This window comes from Molothrus ater, chromosome 5 (assembly GCF_012460135.2).
Source record: "Molothrus ater isolate BHLD 08-10-18 breed brown headed cowbird chromosome 5, BPBGC_Mater_1.1, whole genome shotgun sequence".
NCBI classification, from domain to species: Eukaryota; Metazoa; Chordata; class Aves; order Passeriformes; family Icteridae; genus Molothrus; species Molothrus ater.
The window spans coordinates 38,115,184-38,134,059 of record NC_050482.2 but is presented as its reverse complement, the minus strand read 5'-3'; the positions used below and the strand labels follow the sequence as shown (position 1 = coordinate 38,134,059).

Sequence of the window (18,876 nt, the reverse complement as noted above, 5' to 3'; positions counted from 1 at the left end):
ATAACCAGTATACTAACCACATGGTGTGCTAGCAGCCTCTTATTGTGCAATTCACAGAAAAATCAATAATAAAGTCAAAGAAAGGCTAACAATTAACTAAAGTTGGAACTTAAACTAATTGGTATTGTTCTCTGCACTCACTCTAACTTTAGTCCCAAGAAATCTGGGCTTACTATCAAAAAACACATTGAAACCACTGTGTAAATAGCTAAAAAACAATTAAATGGCCAATTTTTTAAACAAAATTTTGTCTTTTTTGAACAGAAAAATAAAAAGCTTTTAGGCCTGAGAAAAATAACTGTTTAACCTACCTTGACTGCATATCTTGGTGTGTTTTGGACTGGCTGATTTCAGCTGGAGTTGAAGGGACTTGCTGTTGTAACTCCACCAAGGACTGGTAGTACTGTTGCTGATGATGTTGCTGCTGTTTGTACCGAGACAAACTGAAAAACAGCCCTAAAATGGCTTTCAAATTTCCATTCCTTATTTCTATTAAAAAAGCGAAAGAGAAAAGGAAGTGAAAACACTTTGGTTTTAGATTTCAGTTTTGTAAAAGTCATACTAAAGTATGTCTGTACATACCTATAGCTATACATGTTTATGTCTTATATCTCTTAATTTACTTGTAATATCAGAGACATTTTAGGTGTCACTGATAGCATATTTTTTATTATAATTTTAGGTTTTTATGTGTCAGTGTTGCAATAAACACCTATCTCTACAATGCCTTCATGATGAGACATTTGCATGGTCATAAACAAGAGTATATCCAACCTTAAATAAGACACAATTCTGAAATGTACTGTCCCAGCAAAGTAAAAATATTCTAATTAAGGAACAGCTCATTAAGAAAAAAATCTGAATTCTTTCTAGTCTTAAATATACATCCCTTCAAACCTCATGACTTTAAATTACTCTTTTTGCTTTTGGAGCAAATTCTGTGCACATTGGTAATAAACAGTGAGTTCTGGAAAAATCAAAAAGACTGTATGGTAATGGTTATTGTCAGTGAGCACCTATCCATTCATACAGAGGTGTGCAGGAAATGTAAGAGAAGAAAATAAATGTAAGGTTGCTTTTAAAAAAGGTGACTGTAATGCTGATGATTACATCTTTGAACTTTCAAATGACATGATTTTATAGCTTTTATTTTATACTGCTATTACTGATAATGAAGACAAAAACTGCAGCTTTGACAAGGCTAAACAGCTACCTGAATATAATTCTGGTGAACCCCAGTAGCATCCCTATGACTCCCATTACTTTTTTAGCTTTTTCCCAGCCTGAGATGAAGATTTTACAAGGATGTTGTTATTCTTTGCTGATAAAGGATTTCAGTGACAAAAAGAAACCTCAGAAGACTTTAATGAAATTATCTGCAGCATGTAGGTCTATTCATAACTTCATTATTAATTTTCTTTGGCACTGACCATCTTGGGAAAGGTTTTTATTAGACCTATAGACTTGCAATCTGACATGCAATGCCACAACCTTCCTGCCTTCCCTGCAAATCAAAATACTGAGTTGTGTGTACTGCACAGCTTTCCCAAGGAAATTTTCAAGCTGAATTTATACGAATTACTGTCATTTTCATGTCTCTTAAACCAATTTTTTTTTTCAATAGGATTAGGTGAAATGTTAATACGTATACTAAGGCAGTAAACACTGGAGCTTTTATGCTCACAACATGTTCTTCAAAATCAAACCTAATCCTGGACACTGAAATATACTTTTCAAAATGTGAATTTGTTCTAAGCAGCCATACTTATTCATCTTCTCTGTGAAGATGCTGCAGGATCTTTGATTATCAATGAGACCATAAGAGATATGTAGAACTTTCCCAGAGCAAGTAAACTTTTTAGGCAATATGACTTTTGCAGTCATGTTGGTTTCAAGGAAGATCACTGTCAAGGAAGACAGAAAATTTGTATTTAAAATTATCCTAAAAACACTCCCAAAAAACCATGTAACTATCCATTTTAAGTGGCTCTGTTTTGAGAAGACTCTCAGTACGTGACACCAGTTTATTTATCATTCTTATCATTTTGCATCACTTCATGCTCAGAAGGAGAATCCTTTCTTAAATCCCGCTCAACATTTTTCAATCTTAAATTTTGCTCCTTTTGTGTTAATATATTTGTTACTATCTTTAGGGAAGGATGCTATCACTAACTTTTTCTTTCCTCATTTTAATAGAGTTGAAGTTAGAATATTTCTCACAAGCAAAAAATCCAGAAACTTCTCATGTATACTAAACATATACTTGGAAAATGAGAAGATTTTCTTTGTAGCAACTGGACAATTATTTATCAACTGGGCTCTCAAGCAGAGATTTGGTAGCCAAGACTTGAAAATTACTTTTTTTTTAGACCTCTTTGCTCAATTGTCAAAATGAGGTCATAAAATGGCTGTGAAATCTTCAAAACTTGTTAAGCTAATGGTTTATTGTTCTGCAACCTCTGTGGTCATTAATAAATGACCCAGTAGTAACAAGACACGTTTACCAAAGCTTATTACAAGAAACTCAATTTCTTCTCCCCCTATAAAATTGTAATTTCAGGATATACACAGTAAAAATGGTATATTTAAGGAAATCACACCTCTGCAAGACTTTGAAGAATATAATTGTGAAGGTAGTAGTGGATTTACTTCAGATTCATGACCAATTGTGTAACAGCAGAATTAATTTTAATCTTACTTCAGCACTAAACATTAAAATTTGGTTTTGAAGAATAAAGAGCATTTTAAATCATAGTCCTTGCACTTAGTCCTATGTAGTAGTATTGCTTTTAGTAGCACATGAACTTAAAGCTACACAATTGAAGCATATATCCTATTAAAATTATTTTCCGAAGTAAAACAAAGGTAGCAATAAAGGCATTGCAGAATGCAGGCAGATTCTGATTTTAAAAAGTACAGAAAATATGTCATGTACCATGTCATGACATATTGATGAGTATGAGAATGATGAGTATCCTCAAAAAATAAATTCGTGCTATTCACACATAAATTCATACTTTATATCAAAGTAAAGATAGGCTGCTCTAGAAATTCTGGTTCTAAATAACTTTGAGGTGAATGAGAGAATGCAAACTTTCAATATTCTGTTGCAACAGGATATCTACAAGTAGACACAAAGGTTCTCCTGAATCACTGAGGGAGCTTTTCAATTTGACAATCAAGGTGAATAGATAGAACACATCATGTCTGTGTTGCATGTTTAAAATCCTAGATAGGTTCAGATAGTGAAAGATAGTAATTCTGAGTTAATTTCACAATCAAATAGTGGCTAGCATTCCAAATTTTTTCTCCATGCATCTTCTAGAATTCAACTCAAATTACCATCTCTGGAAAAAAAAAGTCCTTCCAGCTTTTAGTTATGCTACAAGCAAAATAAAAATACAGGGATGCATCTCTGGACCTGTTACCTTCAGGTACCATAGAGGTCAAAGGGATTTTGAAGGTGTGCAACACCTTGCAGAACTGCCTAATTTGCTACACGACAAAGACATATACATTTTATTAATTCACTTGCCTCTTATATGAACAAGGCAATATTACGTAATTATTAAGACAACTGGTATTTTTAATGGTTTTTATTTATTATATTTATTAATTTAGTTGCAACCACATTAGGCAATCATTTAAGGTGACTAATACAGCAGAATAACTGAAGCAGCAAAACCATTCACTCTTTGACTTAATAGGTGACATCAAAGGAATACTATAATTTTCAGACTCATCTGGACAGCATTACTACTAATAATAAATTTGCTGAAACAAATAGTCTTCCCTGGGTTTATTTAACTGAGCAGGATTCTTATGTTCTTGTTTGCTGTTTTGAATCAAATATATGAACAATTTTTTAAAAAAAGTATGCTCAGGAAGTTCTGTGCCTATCTAATATTGTGGAGCTAACATTAAAAGATTAATACCATTGAAAAAATATTGTTTTAAAACAGTGTCTCAAGATTCATAAACATTGCATTTCTTGGTTCAATTTCAAGGGAAAAATTAAAAGGAAACTCTCACTTGTTATCATTAATCTATATCTGCATGCTGTTCAAGACAGCTGGAGCTTGGTATTTAGGTGCAAGTGATTTGTGTTAAGAAATTCAGCTTTCAGAAGAAAATCTTGTTATTTGTTCTGATGATTTGTTTCTCTTACCTTCTGCAGAAAGACCTTGGACATTTACGCCTCTGGCTGCCAGAAAGCTAAGGCAGACATCAACATTCTCAATCTGCAACATGAATAGAAATAACAAGCAGGATAAGACTATTTTACAAAACACAGAAATGTTGGCAGAGGGGAAAAAAAAACCAACAAAAAAAAAACTGCTCAGGAATGAATACTTTACATTCATTGCATAGTACAGCTCTTTATCAAAGTTTAGCAAGAATGATTACTGCTAATTGGGGAATCGAGATAAAGCTTTCATTGTCCGCTTTGGTGCTTAAAACAATTCACAAATGCCCAATCCAGAATGGCATGCTGGCAACTCAGCAACCCACCTAGTTAACATAAAACTGGATTTTGTATGCTACAAACAAGGAGCAGTGAAAGCACTCATAGAGAACTGGACACTGAATATATATCTGGAGATGTGAGCAGCTGAGTTTACTAAAAAATGTAAGCAAAAACAGTGTAAGCAAAGGTACTTGCTTGGGATGATGTGGGATTCTGTGGAAATTATATCACTCTCTTTAGTGGTTGTTCCTCTTTAATTGCTTGCCTCAGAAGAGTTTTTGCTTAGTGAAGTACATGGTGCTGGCTTCTCTTGGTGATTTAGAAAAAATCTACAGCTACCACAGAGAGCTTTAGGTACAAAAATGTAGCCTAAATGTAGATCAATAAAAGGAAAAAACTTCTGCCTCTAAAATGAATAATAACAGAATTAGACTGCTTTCATGCATCTATTTCTAATACACGATAGAGATGGGGTGTTCCAAAATGTTCTCAAGTCACCATCCTGAGCTGATTACCCCAGTCCTTCCAGGACTTCTGAAGGAATAATCAGCTATAAACATAAAAATTACTATCTTTGTCTATAAATATGCTGCTATGAAAACAGAAACAATATCTATAGAGAGATGTTATGTTTCAAGTGGCTTTAACAAGTTTGATTTTAAAATACTATTTTAGGTTTATGCATTTATTTCAAGGCAATTAGGACCACAAAAATAAAACAAAATTTGAACAATATATTTTAAATTCCTATTATCATTGGAGAACATTAAAAATAAAGCAAAGAATATTCAACACTAAAAACATAAAACTGCAGTAGCTCAAGTCCATGCAGTTATTTTATTTGAATGTTTACACATTTTACAAAGTCTCATGTCAATTGTTTTCAACCATCAAAACATAAGCAGTAAATTCACTCCTTGAAAGAAAGCTACTTGATCCTTGGCAGTATCTTTTCTCACCTAGGAAAGTCTTTGACTACTGTCATCTTTCTACATTGGAGTTCTGCCATTGTTCTCTGGAAATGGTAGTAGCTAAAAGGATTTAAATATTCTTTTTACTACTGACCCTAGCAACATGTGTTATGAGTCTACAGACTGTCTTGATCCATGGGTATAAATGTATAAATTTATAAATACTTGAAAAATATTCAGACCTGCTCTTCAAGGACAATAAAGGTCAATACACTACTAAACACATTTTTAGAAGTCTTTTCAAACCTTGATTTCAAGGGCATACTAACATTTATAGTGAATGATAAACAATTTTTTTACTGAGTCAATTACAGAGGAAAACCAAAACTCAAAACAGTTAAACTAAGGAAATTTACTAAAAAATTGGGGTCTACCATAAAGCTTTCATAAATCAGTTTGGTGGGTGTCACCAATTTTCACAGCTTAGAATGTGGAATAATCACCCTAAAATCAATGGGATTACTCCAGCTCTGGCCCAGCACAGTCACGGCAGCAATCCAGGCATTAATTGTCATTTTCTTAAATGTTTATGTAGTTTTACACCATGAAAAAACCCCAAATTACCTAGGTAATTTTGCTAATACATAGAGACATGACATAACTAAATCAGTTGCAAGTTGGCTGCAGCTAAAATAGGAAGATCTGGTTCTTCCTCACCTCCTCTTCCTCCCAGGTGTGAGGGCCCTGCTGCTGCTGGGCTTCAGCACTTCTCTGAGTGCACCAGGAGCTGGCTCTGTGCAGAGAATTCACCCAGCAAAAAGGCAAAGGGATTTCAGTCATTCCAGTTTCCCGTGCAGCCAGATAAGTGCAGGAGCCAGCAGAGGGGAGGGCGTGTCCCAGGCTGAGTAAAGCGTGGCTTGGGAGAGGAAAGGGGAGGTGGGAAGGAGGGACAAGGTGGATGGTGCCACTCCTGGTGGCAATGGCAAGGCACTGGGCTGGCTCAGCCCTGACGTTCAACCAAACCCCTGAATCCATTGAGAAAATTGTGCACGTGAAAAGAATATTTCTAATCAACCTTTAAACAATGTCAACTATGTAAGAAAAAAATTTGAATGGAAATATCTATGCTCTGAAAAATTGAAAAGAAATGAAGATTTGGTGGGCTATTAGCTGCATAACTCATTGTGTCTTTGGACTTTCAAATCAACCATAATGCAGTATCAATTACTTCATAGATGGGAAATTCAGCTCTATAAGCACTAGAAGTCAAAGGGAGAGGGGAAAAAAAGAAAAATAAAGAAAAATCAGTACAGTACACCAGTAGCATAATAACTGGAACAGTATTTTCTAACACATATTCTAGTTTAATCAAGTAATTTTTGATGATGGGCATGTTCCCTCTGCAGCAGTTGAGAAGACCACAAATATAAAAAAATCACAGTTCACAGGAGAATATTTAAGCCCTAATATGGAAACATCTCAATACCTATCTGCAATACTGAATAATAATAAATAATAAGCCTACTACCTAAACCTTCACATACATTTAGTGAATAGTACCCTATAGAAACAGCGCCTGGTTAATTTACATTTTACAGCATGCGTCTCTTAAACTCTCAGAGAAAATGAATCATTACCACTAACACCAATGACTCAGTATGCTGCAGAACTAAAAAGCAAATTCTGTTTGGCATTAGAGTTCACCAAGAGAAGTGTAACAGAAGCCCTGAGTCCAAAGTCACCCCTTTGGTAGGGGTGTATGAAGCAATAGCAGTGGCCAACTTTCAGACAATAGACTGGGGTTGCACTGTTAGCTTTATAATAAAGTCTTGTTTTGACTTGTGAATTGAGCAAGTTTGGTGTGGCAACTCACAGGCCCATAATACCCTGAAAATGTCAGAAAACAACTCTTGCAGTCAGTCTCTGATAATAACTGCAGTTACTGTACAACTCTCAGAAACTCTTAGGGGATTCAATGAGACATGCATTAATACATTTTTGGGTTATGTTCACTTTCTTTCCACTCTAGTCTAGAAAATGTTAGCATTAAAATTGTCCCGTTTTGAAGCTCTCAGTGTGTCTCTAAATATTGCTTTAATTACCTACTTCTTGCCCTGGCAAACCACAGTTATTCTTTGAACTCAAACCCAAGCCGCCCCAAACACTTTTTCTTCAAACTCACTCACAGATGAGAGTAATTTTGTAATTACAAAAGTTCCAAGAGATTTCAAGCAGCTTCCATTCCTCAGTACTGTTTCAATCAAGAGTGGTATGAATTCCTGAAGCCCGTGTTTATATAAGTAGTTATTCACTGGGGTAAACTCTTCCTAGAGCTGACACTGTGTGTACAGAATTGTGCTGCTCATATATCAGTGGCTGAAGATTCTGTGTAGATTGCTGTGGTGTAACACAACACAGACACCAGACAAATTTTGTACCTTACATATGACCACAAGTCTGGTGAATTTTGCTTGCAAAAAGAACTAGTTTATAGCAGAGATTATATTTATCATTATAGTGAGCTGTATCATGAGAACTACAAGGTACTGTAGCAGACGATATCGCTCATTACAGTACAGAATTCAGGATATACAGATTGACTCCAAATCTTACAAATCACGACAGAGAAGAGTCTCAAATTTTCAAATTTGTTTGTACAGGTACATGCTGCCAAGATCAGACTGTTGCTGATGATAAAGTTCTCCACCGCTGTCAATCCCTGATTTTTTTTTCCCAAGGCTCTTATTTTATATTAAAGATTCAAAAGCACGGAATAAATGCAGCACATTGAATAGCAGAACTTAAATACTAAAAACTTTAACAACTATAAATAGCTTAAATAATTAACAATATAATAAACCTTCATTGCCATATAGACATTTGCCACTTAGCTATTCAAACAACACTACATGGAATTGCTTTCCAGAGGTAACAAAACCCTAATTTGGAAACCTAACCACCTCCTTATCAAAACTCAAGGATATTATGTCAAATTCTGAAATGTATCTCCAGCATTGTGGGTAAAGATACACTTGGCGAAGATGATGCTAATTTAGGGATTAATTTGTGGGCATCATCAGGTAGATAACCATTTGACACTTTTTAATTTAAGCCTAATAGGTTATGCTTACAATATATTAAGCTTTCTTCATCAATATGATCCTTTTTTATAGTATTCATACACATAGCATCATGAAAAAAGCATCTGGGACACCTAACACCATAAATAGTAGCAATCTCCAATATATTTTTACACTGGTATATAAGGGGATACACTTCACATGAAGATGTAGAAATAAAAGGAAATGTCACAGCTCTGATAATATTAATAGATTAGGTAGCATACAAAGAAGATACATTGGAAATGTGTTGACATATATGATATCGCATAGTTGCGGGCAACCTGCTTTTGAGGGAAAGCTATTTGAAATTTATTGTCAGAAATAAATCACTAAATCAGACTGAGGGACTTGCATAGTAGTAGCACTTAATACCCAGCTGACTTACAGGAAGAGCTCATTTGTGGGATGTACTCACCAGTGACTCATAGAATATGTCTATTTACTCCTATTATTTTTGTTGTTGCCAAGATTACTTTTCATCTCCTTTGTCTGAAAGACACTTTCTCCACATGTAAAAATAAATTTAATTGTGGGATGCTCATAATACATGTAATTATGACTAACACAGCATTATCTTTCTCTGTGTGTACAAGAAGCTCAAAAAATATCTTGCTTTGACTAAACCCCTCTTATTAATTTTATGACAATACAGTTTACAAGAACACATAGCCACACAAGTTAGTTACTGTTTGCCTACTTTGAGCTGGATTCTTCCTGAAGAATGGGATACCTTTATAAAAACAACAAATTATTATAACCACATAGAGTTTCTATACATACACACTCTTAAATACTCTTGATTATTTTGGCAGCAAAAGTAAAACAATAATTTCTGTTAGCACTTCATTCAGCGCTATCTTCCACAGTTCCATGTGTGTGTGTTGACATTCTGATTCGTGACCCAGTTCCCAGGTAAATTTGGCAAAGGATTTTCCCTGTACAAGTTTTGTAATGTTGCTGATGGTTGATTAAGGACATCCATGGAAATAATAGTCCACAGAAATCCAGTGAATCACATTCATACTCACTTTCCAGAGAACAGAAACTCCACAAAACTCTTCAGTATTTGATGTTTTTTTTTTCTTTTTAATTGTAAATAATAAATAGTACTCCTTTGAGATTGATATTATGGTACAAGATAGTATGTGTCACGATAACTGTATTTCAAACACACTTTACCAGCATGTTTCTTCCTAAATGTCCCCAGAGTATTAACCTGAATTGAGAGACATACATTTGAATCTTCCTCTTGCATGGATATTCATCACTAATAAAATTTGTGGAGGATTTAAATGAATGCAGAATTAGAAAATATATTATTGTTGTTACACATCTCCTTCTCTTTCAAATTCTGGGGCACTAAAAGAATCAAAATCAAATAAAATTCAGGCCTCACAGCTAGTAACCTAGACTATTTACAATTCACATATTGCATAAAATTATTAACATTTAAAGAATGTAAAAGCAGATACTATTTGTCTGATTTTAACAGGAATCAGCCATGTAAGGAGATGCATGAGCTTTTGAGATCTGGTTGCTTACTCAGTAGGTGAAGTGCCAGTGAACTGCTCTCAATTGCCTGCTCTAGAATAAGCAGAGGTTCAGGCAAGCAACCAAGACATCTTCATGAGTAAATAAAATAATTTTTGATGCACATGTTGGAGTTGGTAAGAGAACTACACTTTCCATATAGATTTAGCTATACAGAATACTCTGGGAAACACTGAAAAGTATTTCAAGGTGGAAATGGCCTAAACTCTGATTTTCCTCTGTCTAATAGCAGTAAGAGAATTGGTCATGTACACTCTCACAAATACATGGTTAATCCTCATACACACACTACTAAGACTATTCTTTGGCCAAATGTATACACTTTCACAACCTGCTATGCCCATAGGTGTTCTCAGAGATTTAAAAGGACAAGTTTATTTCACTTTCTGTTCTTAAATGACTCATCCATTGCACACATTGTGACCTGTTGACAATTCACTTGTTGTGTGGGAAACACCCAGATTTTCGGTTTGCTTTGTAATTTTGTTCCTTATGGGTTTTCTTCCCAGCTGGTTTCACTAGTTTGTGTTTATGTTCTGCCAGTCTTTAAAACAAAGAGCTAAAAAGTTACGAGACAGAGAAATAGAAATAAAAAACGTTTGCTGTTCTATAGTGCCATGGTTTTAACCTCGGTTTTATCACTCAGATTATTTAACAAAACCAGGCTTGATAAACCTGACTTCATAAGTGCACATTTAGCTTTTTTAAACTATGTACAAATGGGCATATGTCAAATAGTTCCTTCACCAAAACATAAACACCAAGCAAGTCAAGAACTTGCTCCATTTCAGTGATAAGGGAATACATTGCTCACTACTTATGAGCATGCTTGCTTTATACATATCTGTATGCACTATGATTTTTTAAAGCTGAGTATTGGGTACAGAAATATGTTTTTGATAGCTGACTTATTCTGAAGAGGTCCAACTGAAGACGTCAAAAGCACCATCCAGACTAAAACTGGCAAACAAAAATGGATTACGCAGTCCAATGTTCTTATCCACCTGCCTATCCATTCTTCAAATGCTGCATATTCAACACTGTTTGGGAGTCAATGTGATTCTTAAATTATTGCATAAAGAATAGTCAATAGTGAGAGTTCCCTGTTTTTCACTATAAAACAGATGTTCAGCACATCTGAAATTCTGCTCATCTCTTTAGAAGAATGTGCAACTGGTAATATAATTAAAATATGAAAAAACCCCGAATGCCTTTTTAATTGTACATGTCCTGTGGGATAAAAGGTAGCTAATCCATAAAAGGTATGCAATTATGATTTATTTATTATAATACATGGTAAGATTTATTTCAATTATTTGTAAAAGTACCAATCAGTAACCTCAATCATTATAAGAAACACCTTCAATGCCATGCACTCCCTTCCATTTGACACTGTTGTTGATTTACCTGCTTTCTGTGAAAAGCTATCAAGAAATTTTACTTGCAAAACTGTCGTACCATTTTCACTACACTGTAATGTTGTATGTTATCCGCAATAGTTGATTCATAGGTATTCGAAAAGAAAGATCCTTTTTCAAATTTAAGAGTAGGGTTTCAAAGGGAACAATGTGAAATAGACTCATATGGGCTCATTTTGCAAGTATTATAATGGAACTATCACAAGCAAGCTGATTATTTTTATATATATAGTGCAGTTTAAACTAGTTTAAACACAAGTGACAGAAAAAGATCTGCTTTCTTGTCTCTTGCATATTCATAGTTGTATGTCCTTATTAACACAGAAATGTGTTCAAACTAAATTAATTACAAATTCTTAATTTTAAGCAAGACTGTCTAAAACTGGTATATTTCCACCAAGATTCTATATGAAGAAAGTGTACAAAGTATTACTATGTAATAATTTTCTTTTTTTACTGATACTACATAATAAGGACACTTGGAATAGCAGAGAACACACACAAATTCTTCCAAATCTGAAAGTAAATGCAATGGAAAGAAATGTGGCCCAGAGTAATGCAAAACTTATAATGACTCTTCTGAGGAAGCTGCTTAGTTTTAAATTTGCAGTTCCTGTGGAAGATGCTTGTATGGCAGGCTGCATGTTACACAGTTCCCTTGGCCACAGACTGCTGAGACTGAGTGAAATTTGCCATGAATTCTCAGTTTCCCTTGTAGAAATGGGGAAATTTGAAGAAAGGGAAAACTGGGAGATAAACAAGCTCTCAAAAATCATGTTATTTATTTTCTGGTAGTTTATTTCCTATAAGCTCCTACCATAGCAGCTGGCTGGAATAACTTCATGTGACTACACTGGAAGGTAATGTCAAGTTTCCATGGGTGGTGTAAATTAGAAAACCCACCCAGACAAAACAGGTGTTAACAGTCCTGCTGGGAGATGTTTCGTGCATTCTGCTGACTTGCTGTTGCACGTGGCCTAGATTAAGGCACATTCCATATTTCTATCAAAATTATGGCACGTTTTAGGGGGTTAAGCAGAATACACTGACATACAGACACATTCGGCTTAACTCTTTTGTAGCAGACTCCTCATTATTTGCAATAGAATAATTTAAGGAGCACTTAATAAAAATATCTACAGTGAACCATGTAGCTTCATTCCAGAAAACTGTTCCAAACTAAGCATTGACTTAGCAAAAAGAGACCATACATGCAAATTAAAAACTGATTTACTGGAGGCATCTGGGGAGAATTTTACCTTAGAGAATAATAACTACTGGTATGTAGAAGGCCTCCCAGGCAAAAATATTTAGGAAATGATACAGGAGTTATTTAATTATTAGGGTTTTTTTGAGGAAAAAAATGACAATCTTATTTAAAACTGAAATAGCTTCCACTTCCTTTTCCAAGAGATGTTAAGAAACACGCACATCAAATTCCTCCAACATGCAGTCCAAACATGAAATATGACCAGTAAAACCAGAAACGTGAAAACAAATTAACTTCTCAAGTACTTGGAGAATTCAACAGACATATGTACTGACCTGCTGATAAAAGAATGTATGAGGTCACTACTGAGGTCAAAGCATAAGCTGGGGTGTGTATTGTTTTTAAGAAAATGGTACAGTGGGAATTGGATCCCTTCTGGCATAAATTACTGTCAGCCCTGTCAGGAAAGTGATAATAAATGCTGCAAATTTTTCACCTAGCTCCTCACTTGGTACTTGGAAACCTTAGAGTGAATGTGAGATAATTTCTGTAATGGCAAGTATGGAATACAGTTTGTTTCTGTCTGTACATATCAGCACGTTAATGAATAATTTACTCTAAATAAAAAACAACCCTAATCATAATTTTTAGATGGCCAAACAGATCATTATAAGTATCTGCCTGTCATTTTAATGTAAAACAAAAAAATGCTCTATCCACAAACACCAAAAACCCTGCACCACATAAGAGAATGGTGTGATAATGGTGTGAGCTTTTTTACTCACTCTTCTTTCTGTTTCTTGTCTTGTCTGCATTTGCTCTCCCCATATAGTCTCTCCCCGTCTGCTCTCCCCTTTTTATAGTCTCTGCAGCAGACATTGTAAAGCACAAAATCCAGTAATGGCAATTTCTGAAATGCTTTTGTGCTACTATAATAGAAATTGTGAGAAGAAAGTTTTGGATTTTTGATGGGAATATAGTGCTGGGTTCGAACTCAGAAAACCATGGATGTATTTCAATACATGGCACAAATTTCTTAGAAAGCTTATGGCTGCACAGCAGAATGGATCAACAGAAAAGACAGGGCAAAATTCTCTTCGAGTGTCTGCAAATAACTTGCTACTTCAGGACTCATCTCTATAGGCCTGAGGCCACCACCACCATGAAAGAGCCTTATACATGCACTAAGAACACAAAATTGAAGATAAATACTACCCTTTAGGGAGTACCCTTTAGGGAGGATCTTTTTTTAAGGCAATGATAAAAAGAACTGTGTGTTTAAACACAGTATTTCTTAAAGCAATGCTCTACTCCAGTGAGCCTTTTTACCATTTTTTTTAAATTATGCAACACTTCTGAGTCAGCAAGGTACCAGTGTCTAAATATTTATGGAACTTGGCAACTTCTGAAAACTGGAGTGCAGTGTGAAAAAGCATGCTTCTTTGAAACAGAGGAGCTTCTCTCCATTAGGTCAAAAGAAGGTCTACAACAGAGTCTTCATTTATTAGATTTAATTAAACCTTTGAAAGAATTCCAGTTCTCTCCTTCACCACTACTTAATGCATAGCAACTTCATTCAGCTCACTCAAAAAAACAGCTTTTAGAAATAAGGGCAGTACAAGCAGTGACGGAATTAATCCTTTAAAAAATAAGTAAACAAGTAAACTACGAGGCATTTCACTTCGTCTCTTGAACTTTGCAACTGGAATCCATCCAGATGCACTGCGTGCTTTCTGAACGCTCCCTCTTGACTGCACCAGAAGTCATAATGCTACAGCTTGTGCAGGAAAGACACTAACAGTTTGCTCCTATCCATCTGGCCTTCTGATTTTATAAACATTCAAAGTTTTTTTAAATTAGACATATTTTTCATATTACCCTGGGAATAGTTATGGAAGTTATAGAACATACAGTATTCGTAGAACATTGAGCTCATCAAATGAAAAGTGATAAAAAATACTTGTTATAAGCACCCTCTAAAAGTACAGCCTAGAGTTTTCTATAGGACTAAGGTTCTGTGGCTGGTCCTCTGGCTGGAAATTAAATTCCTTGGGAAGATATGAATTAGAGAACATAAGTTACTAGTTTTCCTCTATGTTTAATTTTTATATTACTTACTCAAACTGATCTAAGCCCTAAAGAAAAAGACAAGAAAACCTGATGGTGAATTGATATCACAGGTTATTAAAACCATTCAGATTAAACCAGACGCCATTAAAACCCACAGGGATAATCCAAGAGACTCACATTCAGGCTTTCACTTTTGCTAGTGTACCTGAGCATTGCATTTCAAACCATGTTTAGCATACATGGGAATATGAGACCATGATGTATTTGTTTTCATGCCATGCTTCTAAACAGCTTTCATGCTTGCTCATCTGTGCCCTTTTCTCATAAATATGGTAAGAATTTTCCACATTTTCACAAGATCTCGAGTCTAGATTCTTGGTCAGGGACAATAAAAGCACCTGGAACTGTGGGGTATCTGCTTGTAAGCTCAACAGGGTCAGATTTTTTTTCTTGACTTCTCAGCCAAATGCTATAAGAGAAATATCAGAAGTGCTCAAGCCTATAAAATGAAGCCTTAACAAGCACGTAGGGCTTGTTGTCACATCACTTCCAACTGTAGTCAATGAAGTGTAAAGTGTGGGAGGAAACAACTTTTTAAATAGTCATCCAAGTGTTTTAAAGTTCCAAAATACTGCCAGTTTTACTTGAAGAAAAGAAAAAAAAAGCATTTTAGAGGGGCTTTAGAGGGGGCACATATCTTGAAATACATTAATTCATACAATGCAACAATCTAAATATTTCAAAACTGTTTATGCCAAGAAATCTAAATAGAAGCTTTATATATACAAGAACTGTGAAAACACCCTTGCACATGTGTTTACCCTGGAGTGTTACTGCTGATCTGTCCATGAGCTAAGTAAGAGCTCTTACCAAAAGAAAAACAACAAACACCTAATTTAAAGTTGTTATTGGGCGGAATTGCTGAGAAAATCTGTGTGACAGGCAAATAAAGGCAAAACAGCTCACAGGGCTGGGATGCTGGTTAGTTAGTTATGTATACAATTAGAATAAAAAAGACTATATCCAACTCTGTGAACTAGTATTTATGAAAAAAAAAATTAACAGGAACTATTACATGCAAATAGGTCTCAGTTCTTAAGTATGGAAACCAAGGGACAAAGAAAATTCTTGTGGTGCTTTTTTCCTCTAGAGGAAAAAGCCATTTGTACAGTCCTATTGTAATTCCAAAGAAATACTGAAGAATCAAGAGGTATGAATAATCCAAACAACCTTCTAATTAGCTGCCGATACAAGTCTAAACAAAATATAATCTAATTGTTGTAGAATTAAAGACTGCCAAAAGCTACAAGCTAAAATACAAATATATTTCACTTTCAGGAAGACTTTCAGATTCACCCTTTAGAACTTGGCAGGTTTGGTGTTGGTCCGGGATGCCACCTGAAAGAGTTGCTTGGAACTGCATAGGTAAACAAATGTTTTTAAGTTGATATAAACAATCAAAAAGGCAAAAAAATATTTGTGATCAGTTTGTGACATTAATGATAACCTTGCCTCAAAAAAAAAAAAAGAAGAAAAAAAAATCTTGGACAGACACTGAAAATAGATGCTGAAAATGAACCCTGCCCAGACTAATACATATCCAGACACTGGGCCAACTTAAAATAAGTTCAACTCTAAATAAGTAAACCTCTGATTTATGTCATGTGGTCATCTGTTGATCATATGGTCAGCAGACTCCTCAGACTAGGAGTGTTTTAAATAATTTCTGCACATCAGATAGCTGCCAAATAAATTTCTATATTTATATTTATACTATTTATTTTTGTTGAAACAAAAATGGTTGTACTGTATTCTAACTATTTATGTATTAAGTTTCAGGTCATAGTGGAATTAAACAGACAAATTACATTAAAATATAAGGAGATTGTCTTAATATTTTAATTCACTTGATCAAAAGCCTTTACATGAAAAAGGATTAGATAATGCTGTTGAAATGAGCAGTCTTTGTGATAACTTGCTTGTCCTACAGTTAATTTAAGCCAATTTACCCATCTGTACCTTAGCAGCATTGCGTATAATAGCTGTAATAAAGTTTATATTTTGAATTATCATCAGTATTTAAGTCCAGTTCAAAGATTGTTTAGATTTTTACTAATTCCGAATTTCAGGTGCCTCATGCTATCTGGTGCCACTTCAGAGTGGTCAGATGCATGGGCTCTTGACAGCAGGAGAAGGCTGCCAGAGCAGTTATTTCAATGGTGAAAAATCCATAACTACTCTTGATCTGGTCCCATGGCTGTGGACATGATTGGGATGGACATGAAACATTTTTTGACAAATACAGGATGTTTCATTTTGACATTTCACGGAAAATATGGTGATTACAACAGTAGTACATAAATATATACTGAAAGAGCAGGCAAGGAAGTACATTCTAACTCCATAACATGTAATTTTAGATATTGGGATAAGAGGAGGAGAATGAAAGAAAAAAAAAAGCCAGGGTCAATTGTTCTTTTTAAGTCACCCCTGACATTGTCATTCTCAGAGAGGGAGTATTGACCTGATAGACCACTGCTGTGTGCTAGTCACATGTGCCAGCAATAGCATGTTGGGGAGAGGCTGTAAGTGGAAGGGATTTGCAGCAGGGTTCAAAGAGGAGTTTGTTCTTGGAATAAAATTAATGGCAAATAAAAGCACAAGGTTAGGCGGGTTAGTGTGCATACAAGTCAAGGAACTCCAAAATGGTGAGTATGTAAAAGACACTGTAAAATCAAGCAGATTTGGCATTCATTCCATGAAACCAGTTCACATTAAGCTGCAGCAGATGCAGGCAGCTTCTGTTCCAGCAAAGATCAAGGGCAGAGTGAGAAAATACATCTGGACAGATCACAGTAGTTTCAATAGGCACCTACTTTTATTCTTTCTCTTCCTTTTCTAACACTGTAATTTTATTGTATTCTGGAAGTTAATGCAATACTGTCAAAAAACCAAACATTTTAAGGCAACAAATTTTTGATATTTTACCTTCTAACAGGAGAGAAGGGAGAGGGTGTCAAGACTTTCTAATGTATGTCATAATTTTAAATGTAGTAAGACAGGATAAGTTTTGCTGCCACATTAGTCTGTAAGTAACAACTAGATTGCTAGGTCATTCTGTGCTACTTTATTAGCCTCATGTCTTGCAGTCTCTTTGCTGTAATACCAAAGTTTTAAATACCAGGTACGTAGAGTGGCTAAAAGATGACGGAGTGACCAGTACTGTCACCTAGGCATAATATACCACACAATACTTCCAAAAGCTTGATCATTTGTTGGATAGTATTTATTTTAATTTTAAACATATATAAGTAGTATAAATTACAAGAAGGGTGTCCTCTTTCTTCCCTTCTGCGGCTAAACTCACAATACAAACCCTGTTCCACCCTAACATTGCTAATTCCTTTAATTACTATGGAAGCCACAACTTGTTGCTTTCTGGCACCCTCTACTGCTTTACACATTACACCACAGTCAGCATTTTATGGCTTTTTATGGACAGTTGCACAGTTCCTGTGTCTCCATTAAACCATCTTCCCAGTAGTTGCATTTCCCAGCCCAACCAAGTAAAAGCTGATGATGCTCCTACTTGCTGTAGGAGCAAGTAGGAGCAAATGTGCCCTCATTTATTGTTTGCAGACGTTAATGCTTAATTCTCAAAATCTGTCTAGTAGCTCTAATCTAAACTTAATCTGGACACACCCTAAGGAACAGAGATGTTAGTTCTGGCACAGTTCTGGCAAATCTGTAGAAGAGTGGCCATCTCATGCTCTCATAGATGTCCAGATAATACAGAAATTCCAAGAATTTAAAAGCTCCCACAAACTTTGATTCACAAATGAGAGGTAGAGGGGCTTAAATACCTTTGAAAGTGAGTAAAATCACTGAGCTCAATCAGAAATGCACAAGGTACTTTACAGAGATGCACGGCCATGTGTGCAAGCCACCCATTAAAACACACTGTCACGTTGTTTCTCAAGAGACTTGCACATTACTGAAGCCTCAGAATTCTCCACTGTCAGGAGAGGCAGTGGCAGATTATTTTAGGAAGAAGGATGAATGAAAGGCCTGGGTACTTCACCTCAATGTTAAGAAATGTTCTTTTGTGAAAAATCTACCTCTGTAC

At 35.3% G+C, this 18,876-nt stretch overlaps 1 protein-coding gene across 8 annotated transcripts in view; it reads right to left on the bottom strand.

Moving 5' to 3' along the window:
• The window catches only part of NAV3 (neuron navigator 3), a 509,813-nt gene that overhangs the window by 154,157 nt on the left and 336,780 nt on the right, over positions 1 to 18,876 (bottom strand). For all 8 annotated transcript variants that reach the window (XM_036400276.2, XM_036400277.2, XM_036400271.2 and 5 more), the window contains 2 exons: positions 4,169 to 4,241; positions 312 to 489 (listed from right to left, as the gene is read on the bottom strand). In XM_036400276.2, the coding sequence (XP_036256169.1) occupies positions 312 to 489; positions 4,169 to 4,241 (251 nt within the window). The remainder of the gene's footprint in view (positions 1 to 311; positions 490 to 4,168; positions 4,242 to 18,876) is intronic.